The following is a 24,647-nucleotide window of genomic DNA, read 5'->3' as shown; positions in this document are numbered from 1 at the left end:
GATGACCACATTAATAGAAAATTTTGAACCAGAGGTGCATCTCCTGGCCCTGAATAGCAGCAGGAGGTATTGGGAAGACTCTCAACAAATTTCATCAACTGAAGATACTGTCAAATAAGGAATTCAACCTAGAGAACACTATTGCAACAATCCTTTAGAGTTGTGGTCTGTATTCTTCCTGTTCTTAGAACGAATCTTAGAGATGAATTATCTAGGTATTTCAGTGCATCACAGGGACCATAAAGTCAGCAGTTCCAGTGATGAACTCATCATTTGCATCACTATCTGCTTTTCCCAGTATCCCCAAACTCATTTAGAAATAATGGAAATAACATTTCCTAAATCCTGTGAATCATCCTAGGCCTGTTTCTTACTCCCACATCCAATCAGTCAACAGGTCCTGTCAAATCTGTCTAATTTGCTTATTCATTTCCTTCTGTCTGGAACTCTCTGCCCCCAGATCCATCCGTTGCTGGCTCCTTTTTTATTATCTAAATCTTAAATCAAATGTCAGTTGCCCCAAAAGTCTTTGATGACCCTCTAATTTAAAGTAGCCACTCCCACTGTAGCACTTCCCAAAAACCTTATTTTAATTTCTTGGTAACACTGATTACTATTGCAAATTCTCTTATTTATTACTTATTCTCACCTTTCTAAAATCCTCCATGAGAATAGGAATCTTGCCTAGTTTGTTCATTACTGTATTCTCACTGCCTAGTATACTGTCCAACTCATAGTATACATTTAATATGAATGTACTTTTTGAATTTACTCATTATAGAATTCATTCAACAAATACTTATTAAGCCTTTGTATGTGAGGCACTGTTATGCATAGGAGACGTGAGGGTGGGCAAAACCAAACCCTATCTTTGTACTCATGGAGGTTATATTAATAAAAGAGACAGTCACTAATCAAATAACCACATAAGTCAATGTAAAATTACAACTAAGAGTAGTCACTTTCAAATATATTTTTCCTTCCCTTAATCTCCATTACCATTGCTTTAACTCAGGTTATCATTAATCTCATGCCTCAGCTACTAAAATCATCCGTTTTCCTGCCTCCACTCTTGCCACACTCCACTCTGTTTTTCCAAAATTGAAATGCAAATCTTAAGTCATTTTCTACCTTGAAATCCTTAATAACTTCAATGACCTTCAAGAAAAAATATCCACCCTCTTTAAGATAATGGCTCTTCATGACCTGCTTCTTAACTATCTCGCTTTTATCTCATCACCACTTCTTCCCCCTCGTCACACTCCATGATCCTGTCATCTTGAATTATACACTGTTATCTCTGGGCCTTTGTGTGTATTATTTCTTCTGCCTAGTACATCTTTCCCTACTCTTTGATTAACTAATTTGCTCATCCTTTATAACTCAGTGGAGATAAGCTCCTACAGAAATCCTTTTCTGAACCCACTCTGACTGTCCTGCCCATCCCTTTTCTGTGCTCTCATAGCAAAAAGAAATAAAATTTAAAAATATATGTGTGTGTGTGTGTGTGTGTGTGTATCCTGTTATACTATAATTGTTGATTTACTTGCTTATTTCCCTCACAGGCCTATGATTTCCTTTATGACAGAATGTCTTTCATATTTCTTTCTACACTACCTAAAGCAGTAACAAGTGTGTAGAATAAATAGAATGATAGTTGTACAGAAGAATGGGTTAATTTGACAAAATTAAAAATAAAAGCCTGGGATGACATTCAACACAGCTTCAAACATATACTATTAAGAATGTGTGTAAAAAACTTACTGGTCAGACCAGAAGGCTAGTGAAATCCATTTTGGATCTTCCAAGTACCATGGCAGGCAGCACTCAGTAATTTATTCACTAATCTTATTCCATGTTTTTTGATATTAAGAAAAGAACATCAGCTATCTATAGCCCTGTATTTGAAGTGTTGGGAGATAAGGTAACATGGAAATTACATCATCAGACTGAAAGGCAGTTTGCAAGATTTCTACCACATTATATGTTAAAAAAAAAAAAAAAAAGAAGATACAGGAAGGGAAAAATGAACGGGGGGAAATCGGAGGGGGAGACGAACCATGAGAGACTATAGACTCAATGAAACAAACTGAGGGTTCTAGAGGGGAGGGGCATGGGGGGATGGGTTAGCCTGGTGATGGGTATTAAAGAGGACACGTACTGCTTGGAGCACTGGGTGTTATACGCAAACAATGAATCATGGAACTCTACATCAAAAACTAATGATGTTAATGTATGGTGATTAACATAACATAATAAAAAAAATGTGGAAAAAAATAAATAAATACTGCTTACAACACAGGGTATTAACATCCTCTGGTCTTCAGTGAGGAACTTTGTAACCAAAGAAAAGGTGTGATTACAATCTCTTTGTAAACTGGATACACAGAATCCCTGAGGCAATAAATACCATATCATATGTTAGGGAAACCTGAATATTTAGTCTAATAAATAAAATACGTGCAGGCTGATACTTGCTAATAAATATATGGCAACCATTGCTGTCCAAGGGAAGTTGACTATTTTTTCTAGTGAAGAGGAACATGAGGGCACAAAGATAAGATGGTTCTTGAGAATCTTTCAGGATCTGTTTGCAACCAGAGTTACTTGCTGCAGTTAGAAGGGACAGAATAAGTATAGACCAAAAGTATAAAAATGAGGTGATTCTAGTTATTCTCCTGAAAACATCCTAGCAGAGAGGAACTACTTCCACTCTAGCCCCAACAAACCTTTAGAAAATAACTTCCCTTACCTGAAAAGGATTACCTAAGCACCAATGCAAGTACTTACATACCTCCTATGATCCTAGTTGAGATGTCAGTTGACCACCTGCCAAACATCTGTCCAATATTCAGCACATACTCATTAAATACCTGCAGTGTGTCAGGCACTAATTGTCAAACGAGGAACTAAGAGTAGCAGATGGAATGGAGCCATAGTGAACTTTTTGGAGTCAACACTAATAGCCACCAGATTCCAATAGCCAAGGAATTAAGGTCCTCAAGAGCATCAGAATAAGTGTCACCAAAGAGAGTTCCCTTTATATAAATGACAGAGACAGAGCTACTGACAAAATACCAGTCGCTTCAAGAGTGACCAGAAAATCAGCCTGTGACCAGGATAACTTTAGATTCACCAGCAATAATGAGTGAAGACATAGCTCTTAGGTGTTACTGCCAAGTAGAAAAGAATATTTAGTGGTAGATAGAATGTTTGGAAAGGAAAACTTTGCCTAAATGTACTTCATCTAACTTTTTCATCATGAGTAGATTTGTAGTTGTCAAGATAACAAATTCTCAAATGGCAAAAGAATGAAACCCAAGCTAAATTCAACAAGATGTTTTTGCTTTAGGTCTATTATTATTTTTAACCCTCAAATTTTGGAATGAAAGAGCCCAGGTGGATGACCAGTCTAATAGAAAAAGTAGATTTGTTGTGTTTTAAATAATTTTTTGAGTCACTGCCTCTGAAAAAAAAGAAAATAATAGGAGAAAATGAAAGTGTAATGTTTTCCTTACTTCCTCTCTATTAAAGTTAAATGTTTTTTTATGGGAGATATGATTTTTCAAGGAAGACAGAGCTGCTCTTCCAGAGCTGGGACAACTGTAGGTTCTGGACATTGTTAACCAGGAAAAACAAAACAACAAAACAAAACAAGAATTTTACCAGTAAAAATGGGTTTATCTGAGATTAACAGAGGATTTCAATTCAGGAACTGCAAGTGTGGCGAAACTATAGGCAAATCCAACAAAGGCAAAGAATATTATTTATGGAGAAAAGGGGGGAATTTGGAAAGGGTTGTTTTGAGCATGAGTCCATTAGCAAAAAGCCTAAGTCCAGGGTGATTATGGTAGTCAATTTCTTTTTTTTTTTAAGATTTATATATTTATTTGAGAGAGAAAGAGAGAACGTGTGCATGGGGGTGGGGCAGAGGGTGAGAATCCTCAACCAGACTCCCTGCTGAGCGTGGAGCCCAACATGGGGCTCCATCTCACTACGACCCATGAGATCATGACCTGAGCTGAAACCAAGAGCTGGACACTCAACTGACTGAGCCAACCAGGCACCCTGGTAGTCAGTTTCTTATAGGAGTTGCAAAGTACATCTTTCCTTCCAGGGAGAGGGGCAGTGCAATTGATGATTCTTTCCAGTTGATGATTCTTCTGTTGGGGTCTTGTAATTGACAGTTCTTCCCATAATTGATGTCAAAAGTGGTACCCCCCTGTTTCCTCCCCCTCTATCCTTCCTACCCCATTTTAGTGAGGTTTCCCTTTATTAATTTTCACAAAGTGAAGCAAAAACTGGAGAGAATATGGAGAACCAGCAATGTGTGACACATAGCAGCAGGCTAGATATTAGAAAGGTATATCTTTTCATTCTTCCTAAGTAAATTTAAATAAGTTTTAGAGGTTAGGATCTGATGGCATCCACACTTCTCAGAGACATAGACTTTCATTGATTCTCAGGGTTACTTACCATTTCTTTCTTTCTTTCTTTTTTTTTTTTATTATGTTATGTTAATCACCATACATTACATCATTAGTTTTTGATGTAGTGTTCCATGATTCATTGTTAGCGTATAACACCCAGTGCTCCATTCAATACATGCCCTCTTTAATACCCATCACCAGGCTAACCCATCCCCCCACCTCCGTCCCCTCTAGAACCCTCAGTTTGTTTCATTGAGTCCATAGTCTCTCATGGTTCGTCTCCCCCTCCAATTTCCCCCTTCATTCTTCCCCTCCCGCTATCTTACCATTTCTTTTTTACAAAACTTCTTACTATAATCCTTCCTTAAGAACATATATAGAACTAAGTGTCCCATATAATGAATGCATCAGAACATTCTTAAAAAAATAATAAAAAATTATAACAATATAGTGGTGTTGTTCAAAGCAAATTTTCTTTTCAATTAGCTTCAAAATTAATTTGTTAGTGCTGAATATCAATTCTGCAGTAGTGCTTCTTTGGTAATTATTGCTTACCATCAAGGCTCCATTAAGTTTCATGTTTGAAATGATGAATGTGTACTTCTATTGATTACTGCTTGTGATTTAATGAGTTATTCTTAGGGTAATAATGTTTTTAGCAATATGTTTATTGTTTTTCCAACATTTGCAAATTGACTAAACCTTAAGAAGTTTATATATATATTTAAACTCACAGTAGGAGTACTAAGTCACATTTTTTCTCAGGCCCTTTGGGACACTGGTTTAAATAAACTACTTTAGTAAAGTCTCCGTTATAGAGAACTCCACAGAATTATCATATGTTTCCATGCCAAAGGAATTTAGAAATGAAAAAATATTTTTATTTCAGTTCTGGTTATGATTTTATACAAGTTCCTTATTTTTCCATCTCCTCTTTCTCTTCTAATATTCTTTCTACCTTGAACCTACCGTGAAGATATTTAAATTGTTTAACAGTTTTTAGTTTTTATAGTATGTTTTTCCAAGTTCCCAGTTTAAGGATGGAGTCAGGCACACAGTCATTTATGTAAACAGTCACAATGTTGTTCTTTAAGAAGCACTCATATGAAATGGAAAAGTCAAACTGATTTCCTCAGAGGGTTATAAAAAGGACTGAATAACATATAAATATATAATATATATATGTGTGTGTATGTGTATATAAAACACCTATTACAGTGCCATAGAAATGGTTGGAACATGGGTTCATTTGTTTGTTTTTAAATTTGGCACATGCAGGACAATTTATTGAAGTCAATCTCAAGCAAAATCTGAAGTCAGTAGAGTCATTAAGAGCCTTTCAAAATTAATTCTCATGGAAGCAAAAAACACATTTGGAATTCCAAAATATTTGTAAAATAAAAAAAGGCAACATCTCAGTAAATAAGTCACTTATTTACTCAACATCTCAGTTAAAGTACGGTTTTCAGTGAAGAAAATTAAGCTATAGGGTGACATGATCAGATTTGCAACTTTAACAGTTATGGTGAAAGTTATGAAGCAAATTTGAGGAAGATAGAATTGAAGAGTCTGTAGACTGAGGGGTCGATTTAGGGACCATTTCAATTGCCTAGAGATCATGTGACCCAGTTTAAATCAATGACAGTGGAGTGAAGAGGAAAGACACAGATATACTTAGGAGACAGAGTCAAAACACTTTAGTAAATGATTGAATTTGAACTAGGAAAGGCTGATAGAAAGAACAGGATGACCCACTGGCTGCTAGTTTGGGAGATTTTGGTGAATTACTGTGATAAACAGGTACAGAAGAAGTTTGGGAGATATGGGAAAGGTGGGAATGGTAATAGGTAGAAATACTGAGTTTCGTTTTGGTAAAATGCTCTGGTAATGAAGTCCAACTGATGCACAGATGCAAAGACCCAGAGAGAAGTCTAGAATTAAAAGTTTGGGAATCATAACATAAAATTCAATGGGCAATCAATGAAAACTTCTGAATTTCTAGTTGTGGAAGAATGATTAGATTAATCAAGGTAAACCAACATAGTAAAATATATAAGAGTCATTAAAATTATGTGTTTTTTAAATAATAGAAAAATGCTCAAAGAATAATATCAAATCAAATAAACATGGAATGCGAAATTGCTTGTACAGTAAAATCTCAATTGTGTAAAAATCTCAATTGTATAACTGGCTAGAAGGAAAAGCATTAAAGAGTTATAATGATCATATTAGGGTTAAAGGTTATAGTGATTTCCCCCCTTCTTCTTTGTATCTATGTTTTACAACTTTTCTTTGTGCATTACTTAAAAATCAAATTAGGGTAAAGGATGGCTTCCTGGAAAAATAATGACTAAGGTGAGGACTGTGTAGAAATCAGCCAGGTGAAAAGGAAGGTAGTAGCAGAGGTACAAAGGTAAAGAATACAGCGTGTACAGAGAACTACAATCAGTGGAGGGTTGTTGAAGCATAGCGTGATGACACAAGGTGGTCAGAAAGGAAACTAAATAGGAAGGTATGGTAGCTCTATGGAGGCTTGTTATGTTGAGATTCGATCCCATGTACTTTGAACAACTGTTAAGGAAATATACACAGGGTAGTATATTCATTTGCTGGGCTACCATAATGAAGTATTACAGAGTGTCTTAAACAACAGAAATTTATTTTCTCACAATTCTGAACGCTAGCAACCCAAAATCAAAGTTCCAGCAGAATTGGTTTATTCTGAGGTCTCACTCCTTGATTTGTGGATAGCTGTCTTTTGCCTGTGTCTTCACATGGGCTTCCCTCTGTGAATCTATATCCTAATCACTTCTTCTTATAAAGACACGAGTTGTATTGGGTTAAGGTCCACCCTAGTGACCTCATTTTAACTTAATTATCTCTTTAAAGACCTTATTTCCAAATACAGTCACATTCTGAAGTCTTAGGGATAAAACTTCAACATACGAATTTAGAGGACAAGGGAGACTGTTCATTTCATAAGGGGGTGATGTGATTAAATTTCCTTTGGTAACCATGTGGAATATGGATTTCAGGAAGAGGGAATGGATTAACAGGCTGTTGTAATAATCCAGGTAAGAAATCACCATGTTCTGCAGAATAATTAATGTAAATCAGTGAAGGTAAATGAACGTTTAAAAAAAAATCCAGAGAGAGCAGCTGGTTTAAAGGGGAAACAATGAATTCAATTTGGGAAGGTTTAATTCTATACCTAGATTACAGTTAAATATAGGAATCTGAAGCTCAAAGAAAATTGGGCTGGAAGTCTAGATTTGGGCATCATTAGTACATATGTTATGGGAGCAGATCCTTGTGTATTGACTGATGAGAGCAATGGACTTAGGACAGAAAACCAATATTTACAGAACAGGCAGAGAATGAGCTCATGAAGGAGATGTTAACATGCGAGATGAAGTAGAAGAGTGCCTTGTCGTAGAATTTAAGGAAAAGCTTTGATGAAGGGAATAATCTATAGGCAAAGAAAGCAAAGAGCTCCTAAAGAAGATAAAGACTGAGAACTGTTAGTTGGATTTGGAATCAGAAAGATTTTTGGATGCCGATACCTAACAACAATTCCTTGAACTTTTATGTGCCAGGCACTGGGTAGAGAGCTATAAAGTGTGCATTGTATTTCATCTTGAGCTTCGCTCAGTAAACTAAGATAAGTGTGACTGTGTCTGTTTTATAGATTAAGAAAATAATCACTCAACGGAAGTCAAATAAGTAGTTTCAGGTCAGCAGACAGCAGCAGATGTGGGAGTCATTTCTAGATTGCTTTCTATGTCACCAAAACTGGCATGACTAACTACTAGCACTACTGAGAGCTCCCTAAGAGCAAGGCAGTATCATTAAATCGGAGGGGCAATAAATCTGGAGAGCAGTGGGTTGATGACTGAATGTTTGGTGAGGAAGTAAGATAGACTGCCTTTTTCAGAAAAGGAGAAAGAAAGACAGAGACCAACTCATCTTGCTCTCTATTGTTGAGTACATTGCCTGGCACAAAGTAGCTGCTCAATAAATTTGAGTTCAGTGAACAAGAAATAAATGTTAACTTGAGCTAGGCATAAAGTATATATGTTATGGGTAGGAGAGGAGGTAGCAGAGTCGTAGATTGCACACAGCCCAAGGGTAAGGAGCCAGTAGAGAGAACCGCACTGAAGAAGAAAGAGGAGAAAACTTAAGAACCCAGATCCTTCCTAGAAAATGTTGGTAGGGTCTGGGATCAAGTGCAGAAGTAAGAATTTGACCTGAATAGGTGAAGAAATATATTTTTAGGTTGAACAAAAAGAATGGGGTAAAGAAATAAATGTATAAGGACATATGATAAATTGCTTCATATTCCAACAACTCTCTCCATATTAAGCTCCCTTATAAAAGAATATCTCACCATTTGTAAGTTATTTGCTTTAAAGTTTTAATATATTTATGCATGCAATTCCCTATGCCTGAAATGTCTTCTTTTTCACTGTCACCTATTGAAAAATAAAGACTCAGATCATAGATCATCTCTTCATATTATTTCTTGAATTCCCCAAACAAAATCCTGTCACTCCCTCCCTTTTATAGCTCTTAATACACACCTTCTGTAGTGACTTGGAGGCCATAGATAAAACACCCCTCCACTTATTTATTAAACTCTTTTGAAATACCTTGGTGTATCAATAAAATATTTTGAAATGTTATAAGGTATATTTTAGAACAAAGGAGTCTCAAAAGTTGAATGATCACTGGGTGTTATATGAGACTGATGAATCACTGACCTCTACCTCTGAAACTAACAATACATTATATGTTAATTAATTGAATTTAAATTTTAAAAATTAAAACAACAAAACAAAACAAAAAGAGTTGATTTAGCTTGCACACAATTGCATTTTATTTAGTTCAACCTTTCATATACAAATAATATGTATACAGTTTAAATTTTCTTATTCGTCAAGTGACTACATTTTGTAGTAAAAGCATATTCTTTATTCCTTGAGTTTTAATAAACTTATGCTGCAAATGACACATAGATTGGGAAAATTTATCCAATGTATTTAAAGAATAAAATGTTGCTTGCCATTCTAAAGATGTCTCTATTGATCACCTTTGATGTTTAAAAAATGATTTGTACTTGTGCCCTATCTTCAAAGGCAAATGGTATGCTGTAGTACTTTAAGCTTTCGAGTGGTGTTGAATTTTGGCTGGCTTAATAGTGGAATGAGAATACTGACTGCTATATTATTGTTCTGTTAGACAAATTCATTCTTGAGTAATCTATATGCCCTTTGAGACGGTCAAATGATAAGGCAGAGAGATCTGAGACAAAACACTAAGATTTAATTGTTTTGAGTCTGACAGGTATCCAATTGCATATTTCAAATTATCCAAGAAAAGTACACAAAGTGCACAATCAACTTGAGCTTGAACTTGAGCTACATAGTATTATCTACATCTAATTTATAAGATACAGTAGAATATATAAAATATAATACTTTTGTAATATTTGCATATGCTGTTATTTTCCTTATATCACTAAAGTTAAGAATATGGACTTAATAAATATACATTGGAAGAGTTAAGATATGATGTGAAATAGCTATGTCAATTTGTAAATAAACACCTCTTTTTAAATAACTACTTAATATTATGCCAAAAAATAAATAAATGAAACTAAAATTCTAGAAAAATCTATGAGATAAAATATCCTCACAAAGAATCTGTGTATGTATTTCCTGTCAATTAAACATGCAGATAGGTAATTTTTATTCAAATAGTTTATGTGCATTCCTAATCTACCTATTATAAACCTGGAATTGTTCAACTTTTAGAGCATTTGCCAAGTTTTTCTAATATAGTTAATAATTATATGGATTTGAGGACTCTATTTCTTGCCTTCTGTGAAAATGCTTTAAGATTAATGTACACTAAATTCAGTTGTATGTAAAAATATTGTAATGTAAAATTATATTTTTATTTTTTAATTGAAAATATAGAAGTATCTTTAGATGGAGCAAAGAGAAATTTCTATTGTAGCTAAGGTATTCAATTATCATTTAATATTATGTATAACCATAATTGCATTTATCTGAGATGCCATAATTTGCTTTTTTTAAGCATATCCAATTTTTAAATCATTATATGTTAGTAAAGCATTTAATTAATTTGAAAAAATGTAGTACATCAAAAATTGTAAATAAAATATGTATAAGTCATTAAGTGAAATGTGATTAGTGGCTTTTCTGGAAAAACTGGAGAACAAAATTAAAACAGAGTAATAGCATGATTAATTGATTCAGGATGGCTCCTGCTGAAAAATTATGTTCGATAAGAATCTGTCATTATAATTTGTGATCATTTGTCCCTTTACAGTATAACAAATATAATGGATTCAGGTGCACAAGCTGTATAAATGACTGTCATAAAAATGCCATTTTTTAAATAAAAAAGATGGTTACTTTACTGATTTAATTCAAAATAGCCATGGTATATTAATCTGTGCTACTGCTGTGTTTCCAGAGATGGTAAATATTTTGTAAATTATTTTGTTCTATTATGTGCATTTATCATTTTGCATTCAAGTCAATGGTCTTTTTTTAAATATGATTCAAGATACAAATTACACATATTTTTATTAAAACATGTGGGCAAAAGCTGCTGTTTAAATATTTAATTTAAAAAATGGGAGGAATGATTATTTTCTACAACCCAAAACATTCTTCCAGTCAAAATTCATTTTATAAAATGTCCTCTACAGCATGTCTTCTTCCATATATATCTCTCACTGGTTTCTTTCAGTGATATTTTCTCATATAAGAGCTTTTTTCAACACTATACAGATTGAGCTGAATTATTCTATGTATAATGGGAACTGATATATTTGAAAAGAAAATTTTATGTTACAGAGGACATGCATAAAGTCCAGGAGTCCCTGGGTAGCTCAGTCGGTTGAGCATCTGACTCTTATTTTCAGCTCAGGTCCTGATTTCATGGTTGTGATCTCTGGGTCATGGGGTCATGCGATGGAGCTCCATGTAGGACTCCCAGCTGAGCAGGGAGTCTGAGAATTCTCTCTCTCCTTCCCTTTCCCTCTGCCCCTCCCCAACCCCACTCTCACTCACACATGCTCTCGCTCTCTCTCTCTGGGATGAATGGATAAATTTTAAAAAATAAATAAGTAAAATCTGTTCTTTGCAGAGAGAAAAAAGGACGCTGAAATTCGGCGTAAAATACTGATGGGGGTGCATTCGTATTTTGCCTTAAACGGCATGCATCAATAATGCTTCTTATTGTAGAGAGTTAATTTAAATGCGCAGACATAATCTTGGAAATGAAAGTTTACAGGTTATTTTTTGAGAAAATATCACTCAATGATCTTTATGTGAATGTTTTGCTTTCTCCTTTCAGGAAGTATGCATGTTTTGAGTTATCTGGTCCAATTCCACTCAGTTTAATTTTGTTTCTATCTTATCTGATATTCTTCTTAATCCTAGAGCTGTACCTTCTTACAAAAATCTTGTTTAAAATCTATTTCTATGGAATTGCATTAAAACAAACAAACATTCCACTTCCCTCTACTGTAGACCAATTGGTAATTATTTTAGTCACCTTCTGCCTTAGGAGTTCCATCTTTTGGGCATTGAAATTGATTTTTCTCATCTTAGCATCTGAAGATCCAGAGTGTGCCCCTTGCCCAATCGCCTGAGACTATACAGTGAGTGACACCTACAACAGAGGATGTGGAGGCAGCAGCTTTTCGGGCACCAGAAATGGCAGCATCAGGAGCATCAGCACGAATAGACTTTGTAGAGGTAGTTCTCCCAAACTGTATTATTGAAACCAAACATTTTTGGTGTGCTACCTGCTGATGGGGGCTGCCTTCTTACTCCTTAGATTTATGCAAAATGTTTGGTCTTTGTTAAAGTTTAACAATGACGTTTCTGACTAATACAGAGAAACCTGATTTTTTTTTTTTTTTACAAGTGTGTTCAGTTGCCTTAAATTTCAATGAATACAAAATTTTACCGGTCTCAGAAAAACATTACCCATATTTTTGTCAAATTTATTTCATTATTTGTAATATAAAGCTGCTGTCGCATATAATTTTTGTATAAGTATTTTTGAGTAGATCAGAATAATTCGTCATTTAGAAGTCATCCTAATGCAGTAAATAGGAGAATTTCTCTAGTCAGTTATCTTCAAAGGCTGAGTATGGTTGCCCAGTTTTTCTGCCATACTTCCTAAAAATGTTCCATTGTGAACTTATTTTGCAAAGTGAAAGATTATTTCCAGATAGCCCCAAGTCAAAATATGAAAAGCCAGTGATTGATTGGTTTTGGAATCTTTTAATTTTATGTAATTTAATGTGAAACAGTTAATTTTGTAACTATAAAACACATTTGTTAATTAACGACATTGGCTTTATCTGTGCAGTTCAATGATTTATAGCATTGCAATTTGCATGTAAAATGAGTCTTTGTAGTGATGTTTTGCAAATAAATAAGAGTCAACATAATGGGTGCATTTACTTTAACTCTTTAAACATATGACTTAGAAGTAGGATAAGTTTCCTAGTGGGATTTTGAAGAGTTTGAAACTCAACTTACAGAGGGCTTCATCTTGGTGCAGTACGACGTATTTATCCTTCACCACATCTTAACTTGTTTTTTGGAACAAAGCAAGATACAAAGAATTTATACTCATTCTATTGTAACTATTGCTTGATTAAATATAATTAGAAAGTTCTTTTCTAACCACATATGAGCAGGATACATTGAGCTTAATAGCTCTGCCTTTTTTGTTTTGTTTTGTTTCGTTTTTATTCCATTTTGCCATTTAGGAAATTACAAACTGCCATTTTTTGCAAAACCTACCCTACAGAGTTGAAATGCACTTCTCTGAATATTTGTATTCTGTTTTAATATATTTTAAGTATGCAAAATATATAAAATAATAAAATTATGTCCTAAAATGCTAGCCCTTTGTAAAAAGCACATATACATATGAAAGTATGTTAGTATTTTTAGCTAAAATTGTATGAATGCTGATTTTTTCATGAGTACTTATGAAGATCTGTATGTAAAAATTCATAAATCTACTTAATTGTACAACTTTGCTTTTAGCTGTGTGTGCCATATGGTAACTGACTTCTGTCATTCTTACATATATTGCCTATATCTCTAAAAACTGTATTTTGAAAGGTATGTTGCTATCCTAAGAACACAAAAGTAAATCTCTGACTCTGATTTAAAGTAAATTGTGCTATTTTAGTGTAGGTTTATAACATGTTCTCACCATGTCCTTCAAATACCATTTTAGAGATTGTTTAAAACATTCTGCAGGAAAGTAGCTTTAATAATTAAAGAAATACTGCTGTTCTGCCTCTACCACATTCCAAGGGAGAAACTGGACTTTCCATTGTTAAAATTTTAAGGTCTTATGGAGCTGCAATTAAAGTCTGCAGCAAAGTGCAGTAGCTCTGTTGGATAATGATTTTGTTGGCATTATCTTACTGCAGTAAGCCATGTTGAATTTCTGGTCTTAGGATAATTACAATTGAAAGCTTGTGTTTGTAGGATAAAGGAAATTTTCTGATGAGAAGAAGTTAACAAGTAACTTGAATAACTTGTCAAAACTGGAATGGTTTAAAACTGCATCAGCAAAAGTGATTACAAAAGTAAAAATTTAAACTAATGCAACTGAATGTAATACTTGATCCATTTTTGCCCACTGTTAGTGCTATTCATCACTGTTAACGTTCCAACAAGTATAAATGATTATAAATTCATTCACAATGTTTATGTCACTCTAATCTTATGCTAAGAGAAGTCACACATACCAACTTGACAAAAATATTAAGTATATTCATTTTATAGTCAGATAATTTTTAGCCTTTACAAAGGTATCTTTAAACTAGATAAAATGGTAAAAGGACAAATGTGTTTATATGCATTTGGAGTTCTTGAAATAATAATAATTTCCTATTGTGCTGTCGTTTAAAAATGTATTGATTATAAATTCATGAGTAGTGGGATTAGCATATTAAACCAGAATTTGACTAAATGTACTTAATAATAAACAAAAACTAAAACAAAAAAAAAATACCCCTTAAGAAGAAGGCACACAGTATATGCTTATCCTCTCTCCAGGATACAGAGTACAATACAACTCTTTCCTACCTTGTGAGATAAGTGACACTCCCAGGAACCTGGACCACCATGTACGCAACATATTGAATTGCCCTTCAACATTTTCTTGACATCTCATGAAGTGAAGTTCAATTTTTGTGGCTCTTAGGAATGCCTCAGAAAATAGGATACATCTTCCCACTGCCCTGCAAGTCCATTAAGAATTTCACATATTCTCCCATCCCTATTTTTCTGTTCATATCAAATTTTACGAAGATTTCTGCCATTTTGTATTTTCTTTTTAATCAAGTCAACTTTTCTAGAGCAAAACGGGCAGATCTAAATTTTGTCACAAAAAATATGATTCTCCTCTCAAGTTTCAGTCAAAAACAAAATGTAAAGAAGTCATGTTAGGTGTTGTGTTATTTTATATTGCTTGCTTTTGCCACTAGCAATTAACATAAACTGGATAAAGACAGATAGTTTATATTTATTTACTGGCATAAAAAAGCAAATATTAGTAGGGCAAAAGTACATCAAATGGATGTCATTACAGTAAAAATAACACATTCAGAACAGAAGAGGGTTCGAACAGCCTGCGGATGTACGGACTACACAGTTGCTCAAAATCTCACTGAAATAAAAATCTGTCAAACCAAGAATTGCCTCCTCTTCCTCCCACACACAACTTGCTTTGATTTCAGATGTATGATACATATGGATATAACATTTGAAACCCAAATTCTTAGTCACCTCTCTGCTTGGGCAAATTTTGGAGAGAATACAAATTTTAAATTCAGTCCAATTCAGTTAACATTTATTGAGGACCTACTTTGTGCCTCATATGAACTAATATTAGACTTGTGACTAATATTAGAGACACCAAGTACAACAGACCCCTTTCTGTTAGGCAGATTACAGTCTAGACAAGTAATGCATTACATATAAGACAGCATATTACATGGGATTATAGAAAGGTGATGAATGAACAGAAATAGTGCAAAGAAGTACTTAATCTTATTGGTAAAATCTATGTAAGAATTCCAAAGGAGATGAAGTCTAAGGATCCTTTTGGACAATAAATTGTAATTTAACCAGTGGGCAGTAGGAAAAGGAGTTTTACTTGAAGAGGAACATATCACAAGGAATTAAATGTGCAAGTAGTGTGCGTGAGGAAAAAGTGGCCATAAGGTAGATAGAGGAGATAATCACGAAGAGGCTTGTATGCCATAGTTAGACTTTATTTTGTGGGCAATGATGACATTTTAATGAAGGGGGTTTTGAGGAGAGAAATGGTAATTTAGATTTGTGAGTAATGGGATTGAAGTATATATTGCATATCATAAAAGTCACCCATTTTAAGTGTACAATAATTTTTAGCAAACGTATACTTTTGTGATCATCAGCACAATGCAGTTTTGAACATTTCCATCACCCCCACCAAAAATTCCTTGTGCTCATTTACAGTCTATCCTCATTTTGATATCAGTTCCCACAGCAGCCCCAAGCAACCACTAATCTGCATTCTGTCTTCATAAATTTCCTTCTCTGAACATTTCATGTAAGTGGAATCATATATGTAGTCTCTTGTGTATGGCACCTTTCACTTAGCATAATGTTTTTGTGATTTCTATCCGATTGTTATGAGATAAACAGAACAGCAGTATTTCACTCCCAAAGACACTGTGAATAGTGGGAAAACAAGAGGTATAATAAGGATGTCCTATGAAGCTGTCCACTGTGTGGAGGATACAAAGGATAGAGGGACCAAGATGATGAGGACAGGATGGCACGGAAAGACAGTTCAGTCAGGGTAGAAGAATCAGAAGTTCACAGTAATGTAAAAGTAGAAGAAAACATGTCAAGATATTTTAATAAAATTTGCTGAAGACTAAATCTTGAACTTCTATTTCCTCCCTATCTTAAAGGTTTGTAATGGGTATTTGTAAACATTGTAAACACTTGTAAATAGGACTTTTGTGGTTACTATCTATAGATATCACAAGCTTTGTTAGCTTCTTGAGTTAAAATCACTTCTCTGAAGAATGCAGTACCCTAGAGAAAGCCAAGAAATCGTGACAGACTGACATCTGCAGTTAAAGCATAAAAGCTCAAAAGTGAATCTAGAACAAGCTGTATTTTCCTTGGAAAACCACTTGGGACAAATGTGATCATTACATTGAGATTAGAACTCCAGTTTTTTAGAGAATGCGAGATTGATTTAGGAATTCTTGTTCAGTTGGAGAAACACGTAGGTGGCATTATGAGGCCACCCAAGTATTGAAAAAATTAAAGTTCTTTCTGCAAAAGAAGGTTAGAAAGATAAGTCTTCTGGCACATTCTCTGGGCCTACTTTCAAGCTTTGCCTCACTAGCTGAGAAGGGCTGTCCTGCTGATCTGGTTATGCTATGGGATTGAAGATAAAGCAAGTTTTGGAGTTACTTGTGTGGACTACTAGTTACCAAAAACAAACAAACAAACAAAAAGCACAAGATTATAGTACAGCTGATAGAATAAAAAGACTGAGTGCTGGCTGGAATATGCCCACCACTTGGGTGTACCAGGAAGGACAAGCTCAGAAAAAAGAAGTAACTCAGTAGGAGAGCCTGACAAGAATCTCCAGGTTTAATGTCATGACTGGCTTCAGGCCAAAAACCAATTAAACTAAGCAAAGTTGGAATCTCAGAACAAAGCAACCAAGACAGGTTTCCAGAGGGCCTACCCCAAAAAAATCCCTTCCTGGAACCCCCATCTTTGTGCCCCTGGAAGCCGGAAGTAGCCCTGCCATGCCCCACTGTTGGAGGGACTCTGGTACACTGCGGTCTCTGGAGGTGATGAGTGACTTCTTGGCTCTGACCAGAGACCCTCTGGACCCATCCCAGGGTAAGGAATGGAACTCAATTCCTAAGCCACAGAGTTAGAGTCTCCTGGCTTAGCCCGGAGTAGATGAGACAAATCCAGAACCCTCAATGTTGCTGTTGGTTTACTTCTTTTAGAGTAATAAGGAGCATCCACCAGCCACAAAACTCAAACTCTGGTCTTAAAAAGAGAAGAGATCAACTACTAATACCAATGTACTTAAATCATAAGAAGTTGATATTCCTTTGTGAAATGTCCAGAGCTGTTGGACAAATATTTGCATATTCTGGGGTTGGGGAGAGAAAGAGATACATTAAAATGGAATGGGATAAGATGGACATTTTTCTATTTTTCTTCCACTTTGCCCACTTAGCTTCTTCCTCCACCTCCGTTTTCTGAGAGGAGAAAAAGACAACAGTCACTGGAAGATTCTTTCAAAGAAAAGTTATCAGAGGAGGAGAATTGTAATCCCCTGTGGGCTTCATGTGGAAGCTGGAGGTGAGGGGACATGACAGCAGGAGCGTACACTGTGGGACTTTATCCAGCACTTCTTCCCGTATATGAGGCCTACACATCTATCCTTCCATTCTCTGTATTCCACTTAGAGTTTAGTTATTTCTTTGCGTACTTTCCTTCTGTATTTCTTAATTGTAAGTTTCTTGAGGACAGGGTTGGTGTTTTATTCATCCTCCAGGGTACCTAGCATGGTGGCTTGCAAAGGATGTGTTGTACAGCTAAGAAAGAAGAAAGAAAAGAAAGATAGAAAGGAAGTACCACTTACCAAAAAGAGGGAGAGAGAATAAAATTACTTCTGTTTGGGAGGAAGGGAGGGCAGATTTGAGAACATTTGATCTAGGCTTTAAAAGGAAATTTACATTCCCACTATTGGGGGGAAAGCAGTGGCAACCAGTCAGAGGAAATGACAGATGTAGAAATGTCCCATGTATGGAATAAGGAAAGCTCTGATTTTGCTGATGGTTGAAATAAGTCAAAAGGAACAATGAAGTAAAAGTGTAAAGGTAGACTGAGGTATTTGGATCTGACTAATTGATTGCTATCAAAGGATTCTTGACTATGTGAGTAACAAGAAAGAGTTGGTATTTAAGGCAGGAGTTAAAAACTCAAGTAAGAGAAAATACATGTTAGTGCGACATCCTATAAAGAAAGCAATTGATGTATTTAAACACAGTACAATACTTATTTTTAAATCTCTTCTGAGCATCTGGCACTTTGATAGAACCTGAAGATGCATGAAGTCATATGCGTTACAACTCAAACTTTTTCTTCCCTTCTAATAAAACATAAATCTAGACAAAATGGATTTAGCCTACAAGTGGGCTTGTATTCCTTGACAATGAAGGGAAACTAATATTTATTTAGTGGATATGCAAGACTCTTTACCCACAAACATGATTTCATTAAACTTGTAACAACTGTGTAAGGTATAGGTTCCCACATTTTTACCAATGGGAAAACTGATATCACTCTGATAGAAAATGAGAGAACCTGTATTCAAACCCACTTCTCTCTCCAGCACTCCATAATGTATCATCTTCACCATTTGCATACAGACTATAGCTCTGCTTAAATTATATTTTTAGCAATCTCAAATTATTTATGCTGATGTTGCTCATTTGATTGGTTTGCCTCCACAGCACTTGATTAGAAATCAAATTATATTAATACTTCTAGTAGATTAGAGATATTTGTCACACATGACAAGAATTGCTTATTCTCTTGAAATGTACATCAGGGGACAAATGATACCCTGAGGAGATGATCAGTGAGTTTCATAAGGTTATAAGACTGTCAGATTATTTGTAATAATGTAAGATGTTCATTGTACCTTTGCTTTATGGCTCAGTGTCCATAACTATCAATTTTATCTTTTCAAACTTTTAAAATAAAGGTGGTTTCTTCTTTTATTTTTCATTTCCTAAGATATAAGATTATAAAGGTAACAATACCTCATACAGCTAACATGCATCATACTTTGCAAAGCCTATTAAAAAAATGCTTTTAACAATGTTTTTCTGACCTGCACATTAGCCTGGTAAGGAAGGCATAAAAATATTTCCCTTTCGGCTAATAAGAATTTTAATGTTATTTACTATCATATAAATAATATTCTTTGTGCCACAGGCAATGCCCTAATTTTTGTGTCAACTTATACTATTTATTGATATATATTAATTTTATATTATGTTTCTCCTTGAGGACAAATGTTTAGAATTGTAATTTTTATTATAAGTTTATGGTTTGCAGGATTTCACACAAATTGGTAAAACTTTGAAATATAAATTGTTTTATACACTAATTACCATAAAATACAGTTAAGCAGTCCAGGATGTTTCTATACAGTAATTACTGAACAATGTACTTAAAGTATTCCTTGATATAATAAATATAGAAACTATGTAGCTTCTCACATCAAAGCGTTTGTTATTCTATAAAATTTTTAAACTTATTTTTTAATACAAAATTTCTCATACTTGAAAATCAAACCCTTATTTTCTGTGATGCAAATAATCAGTATGCATTTGCAATTTAGGGAAAAAATAGAGAGAAACCAGATAAAATTTTAGGAAAAAGCAAAAGAACATCATTCTTATCAGCCTGCTGTGATTAATAGACTTATGTGGCCATCTATATTTGTAAAGGAAGGCTGGGGAGAAAAGATGATTAAAAAAGTAGTAAATGTGGACTCAGTGAGATGCAGATCTATAAACTGTCATCGTAGTTTCATCATTTAGTAATTCTAACAGAAGTGCAAAATGGTACATTCAGTCAACACCAAGCTTAGGGGACAGGATAAGAAATCAGAGTATTTAACATTAGTGACAGAAAACTCAATAAAAGAATGAAAATTGGAATCAGGGAAAACTTGCCCAACATTTGCTGAGAACATACAATATGGTAAGAACTATACCATGTGTTGAGAATTTCAAAAATATATTCAGTCCTCTCAATGAGTTCTTGATTTTCTGGAAGAGATATTCTAAGCCAAACAAAAGTCGTGTGCAAAAGCAGAAAGATGAGAGAGAAACTGATGAATTATGTAAAGTACTAAGAGATTCATTTGGGTGGGATGCACTAGCTTGTGCATTTCAAGAGATGAGATTTGAAAAGTAGAAAAGAGCCTATTCGAAGAGGGCTTTGTATGCCAGTATATGAGTCAGATCAATAAAGAAAATAAGCTCAATTCAGTCAATTTTGCAAGGAATTATGCCCACTTAATTTTACCAGAATCTTAACTTTCATACATAATATAATTGCTGATATTTATTGAATTCTAAATCCTTTACATATGTTAACTCATACAGCCCTCACATTAACTCTTTGAAGTAGGTATTATTATTATCCCCATTATAAATAAGGAAACTGAAACATAAGGAAATAACTTGCCCCATGTCACAATGCTGATAAGGTAAGGGGGAAGGATTTGAACCCTGGCAGCCTGAGTCAGAAGCCTTGGCACACCTGAGTAGAATCCATCCAAAGTGGACTAAAGTTTTGAAGATATGTGATGATATATTTTTTAGATATATTATTTAGAATGCATATTGAATTCAGGAAGATTTTGCTAATACTTAGTAAAATACCCAAATCTCCTTTAAAAAAAAAAACAGCTTTATTTAAATATAATTGGCATCTAATAAACTGTGCATAAAGTGTCCACCTTGATAAGTTTTGAAACAAATATACCAGTGAAATCATCACCGTAATCAAGATAATGAACATGTCCATCATCCTCAAAAGTTTCTTCATGGCACTGCTCACTGACTCCCCACTCAGACAAATACTGTTCTGCTTTCTCTCACTACAGATAAGTCTGAATTTTCCAGAATTTTTTATAAATGCAGTCATAGAGTATATTCTTTTTTTTGTCTGGCTTCTTTCACGGAGCATAATTATTTTATTTGTCCATGTTGTAATGTTTATCAATATTTATTGCTGAATAGTATTCTATTGTATAAATATACTATGGTTTATTTTTTCACCTCTTTATAGATATATGAATTGTTTTCTTCCAGTTTTTGAGTATTACAAGTAGGCTGCTATGAATAGTCTGTACAAGTCTTTGTAGAAATGTTTAGAAAAGAAGTTGAGCACAAGGAATATATAATATATGTTCTTATTTACGTAGAATACAACATGAGACAAAACTAGTCTATGCTATCAGAAATTGTGATAGTGGTTATCTTTTGGGAGGTAAGATGGTGACTAAAAGAATGGTGCATGAGGGGGCCTGCTTTTGGACTCTGGAATATTTTGTTTCTTCATCGTGATATTGATTACATGGGCAACAAGTTCAGTATATAAAAATTTAGTGAGCACTATACTTTGGATATGTATTCTTTTTTTTTTTCATTTTAAGTACTTTTTTTAAAATTTTATTATGTTATGTTAATCACCGTACATTACATCATTAGTTTTTGATGTAGTCTTCCATGATTCATTGTTTGCGTATAACACCCGGTGCTCCATTCAGTACGTGCCCTCTTTAATACCCATCACCAGGCTAACCCATCCCCCCAGCCCCCCTCACTCTAGAACCCTCAGTTTGTTTAAGAGTCCATGGTCTCTCATGGTTCATCTCCTGTTCAAAATCTTTGGGATGCAGCAAAAGCAGTCCTAAGAGGAAAGTATACAGCAATACAAGCCTTTCTCAAGATACAAGAAAGGTCTCAAGTACACAATCTAACCCTACACTGAAAGGAGCTGGAAAAAGAACAGCAAATAAAGCCTAAACCCAGCAGGAGAAGAGAAATAATAAAGATCAGAGCAGAAATCAATGAAACAGAAACCAAAAGAACAGTAGAACAGATCAACGGAACTAGGAGCTGGTTCTTTGAAAGAATTAACAAGATGGATAAATCCCTTGCCAGACTTACCAAAAAGAAAAGAGAAATGACCCAAATCAACAAAATCATGAATGAAAGAGGAGAGATCACAACCAACACCAAAGAAATACAATTATAAGAACATATTATGAGCAACTCTATGCCAGCAAATTAGATAATCTGGAAGAAATGGATGCATTCCTAGAGATGTATGAACTACCAAAATTGAACCAGGAAGAAATAGAAAACCTGAACAGACCTATAACCACTAAGGAAATTGAAGCAGTCATCAAAAATCTCCCAAAACACAAAAGCCCAGGGCCAGATGGCTTCCCAGGGGAATTCTACCAAACATTTAAAGAATTAATACCTATTCTTCTGACACTGTTCCAAAAAATAGAAATGGAAGGAAAACTTCCAAACTTGTTTTATGAGGCCACCATTACCTTGATCCCAAAACCAGACAAAGACCCCATCAAAAAGGAGAATTACAGACCAATATCCTTGATAAACATGGATGCAAAAATTCTCACCAAAATACTAGCCAATAGGATCCAACAGTCCATTAAAGGGATTATTCACCACGACCAAGTGGGTTTTATCCCTGGGCTGCAAATTTGGTTCAACATCCGCAAATCAATCAATGTGATACAATACATTAATAAAAGAAAGAACAAGAACCATATTATCCTCTCAATAGAAGCAGAAAAAGCATTTGACAAAGTACAGCATCCTTTCTTGATCAAAACTCTTCAGAGTATAGGGATAGAGGGTACGTACCTCCATATCATAAAAGCCATCCATGGATATGTATTCTATATCTATCTTATACTTTGATTAAAAGTTAAAAATGAGGCTAATGAGATGGTTTAGTTTAGTCCTAGAGAGTGGATTATAGAGGCCACAATGGAAGACATGATAACCAGTTAATGAAGCCATAGAAATAATCCATGGGTAAACAAAGCTTTGAACCGGAGCTATAAAGGTGACTATGTAAATGAGAAGAAATCAATTTTAGAGACAGTAAAATCCACAGGTCTTGGTGAATAATTAGTCAGGGGTTTCTGATTTAGATAGTATCAACTACATAAACAGAAAATAGAGGAGGTCTGGGACTATGACTAGTTTTGTGTTCAGTATGATAAACCATAAATTCCTGTTGTATATTCAAAGGTGCTGTTCAGTAAACAGTAAAAAAAAAAAATGTAGACCTGGAACTTAGAAGAGCATCTGTGACTGGAAAGTTCTAGTTCAGTGCTCAAATGCATGAAGTTGCACAGGAAGATTATGTAGAATACCATTCCAAAATCAATGGCTTCTTAGTTGATCACACAATAACCAACTCTGTAGGATTTAAGCTGAAAAAGACTTTAATGAGAAGACATTCAATAAATGAAAGAATCGACAATAAGACAATAAGTAAAACTTAGAACACAGGCAAAAGCCATTTTAAAAAGACCAGTGTGGTGTGATCCCAGTGTTGCTGCCGGTGAGCGCTGGAAGCCGCGGGTGGTGCTGGTGCTCCGCCGGCCCTGGGTACTGCTGCACCAGCAGCCTGCCATCCCCCGTCGTGCTGTCACTGCTCTTGCTGCTGCTGCTGCCCCACCATGATGTATCTCCACAGTCAGCAGCCTCTGTGGAGTAGCCTAGGGGTCTGACTTGCAGACCCCAGGCCCCCGATCCACTAATGCCAGAGGCTTAAAAACCAGGTATCGGGCTTCTCAAAGGGATTTTGATAGCCAGCGGGTGAAGACCAGCAAATACACCTACTCACCAACCTTAGGTGTATTAATTGCTACAGCAAGAGAGGCTGCACATCGTGGGGCACCATGGAGCATGTCAGCGAGAGGGAGTTAGAAAGGACTGGGCAGGTGATTTTGGAGAAGGTTCAAGCACATGGTTGCTTTTCTGGATTGGGTATTCTCTGAAACGGGCATTTGGTTGTTGGAGATTTTAGTATTTTTAATCTGTGAAACCAGGGATAATGAAGAGTTGCTGGAGCTGCTGTTGGAGAAGTAGTAGTCCCTCAGAGTAGTGGAGGCCACAGGTCTTTGTTTTTATCTCTATTCAGGTATGATTTTGTAGTTGTCTTGTTTTTGTTTTGTTCCATCATGACCATGAAGAGCCCTCAACTGAGGTTGATATTTCATGAGATTGTTTGTGCTCCTGGGGAAGAACCATGGCCTAGGGGGTAGTAACCCAGCTAGCTACCAGCCGTCAGCTGTCAGGGCTGCCTTTTCCTTTCTCAGTAGGTAAGCCTCCTACCAACAATTACCAAAACACCAGATGCTGGGCTGCCAATTAAAAAATTACTCAAGCCTACAATTTCCAACTATTAGGTATTGTATTAATCAGCTTGGGTTGCCATAACAAAATACCATAGACAGGGTGGCTTAAACAGCAGG

General features: G+C 35.2%; 1 protein-coding gene across 11 annotated transcripts in view; it reads left to right on the top strand.

Annotated features, from left to right (window-relative positions):
* LRRC7 (leucine rich repeat containing 7) overlaps nucleotides 1-24,647 on the top strand; it is a 524,922-nt gene that overhangs the window by 298,522 nt on the left and 201,753 nt on the right. The window contains exon 8 of one of the 11 annotated variants that reach the window (XM_078072932.1): nucleotides 17,772-19,724. The exons of 9 other annotated variants lie outside the window; for them this stretch is intronic. In XM_078072932.1, the coding sequence (XP_077929058.1) occupies nucleotides 17,772-17,910 (139 nt within the window). In that variant the 3' untranslated portion in view covers nucleotides 17,911-19,724. Of the gene's footprint in view, nucleotides 1-12,076; nucleotides 12,928-17,771; nucleotides 19,725-24,647 lie in introns of those variants that run through there. One more of the 11 variants, XM_078072933.1, reaches the window with a different exon arrangement.

Source organism: Halichoerus grypus, chromosome 5 (assembly GCF_964656455.1).
Source record: "Halichoerus grypus chromosome 5, mHalGry1.hap1.1, whole genome shotgun sequence".
NCBI lineage: Eukaryota > Metazoa > Chordata > Mammalia > Carnivora > Phocidae > Halichoerus > Halichoerus grypus.
The sequence above is the reverse complement of the archived record's forward strand: the minus strand, read 5'-3'. Positions and strand labels throughout refer to the sequence as shown.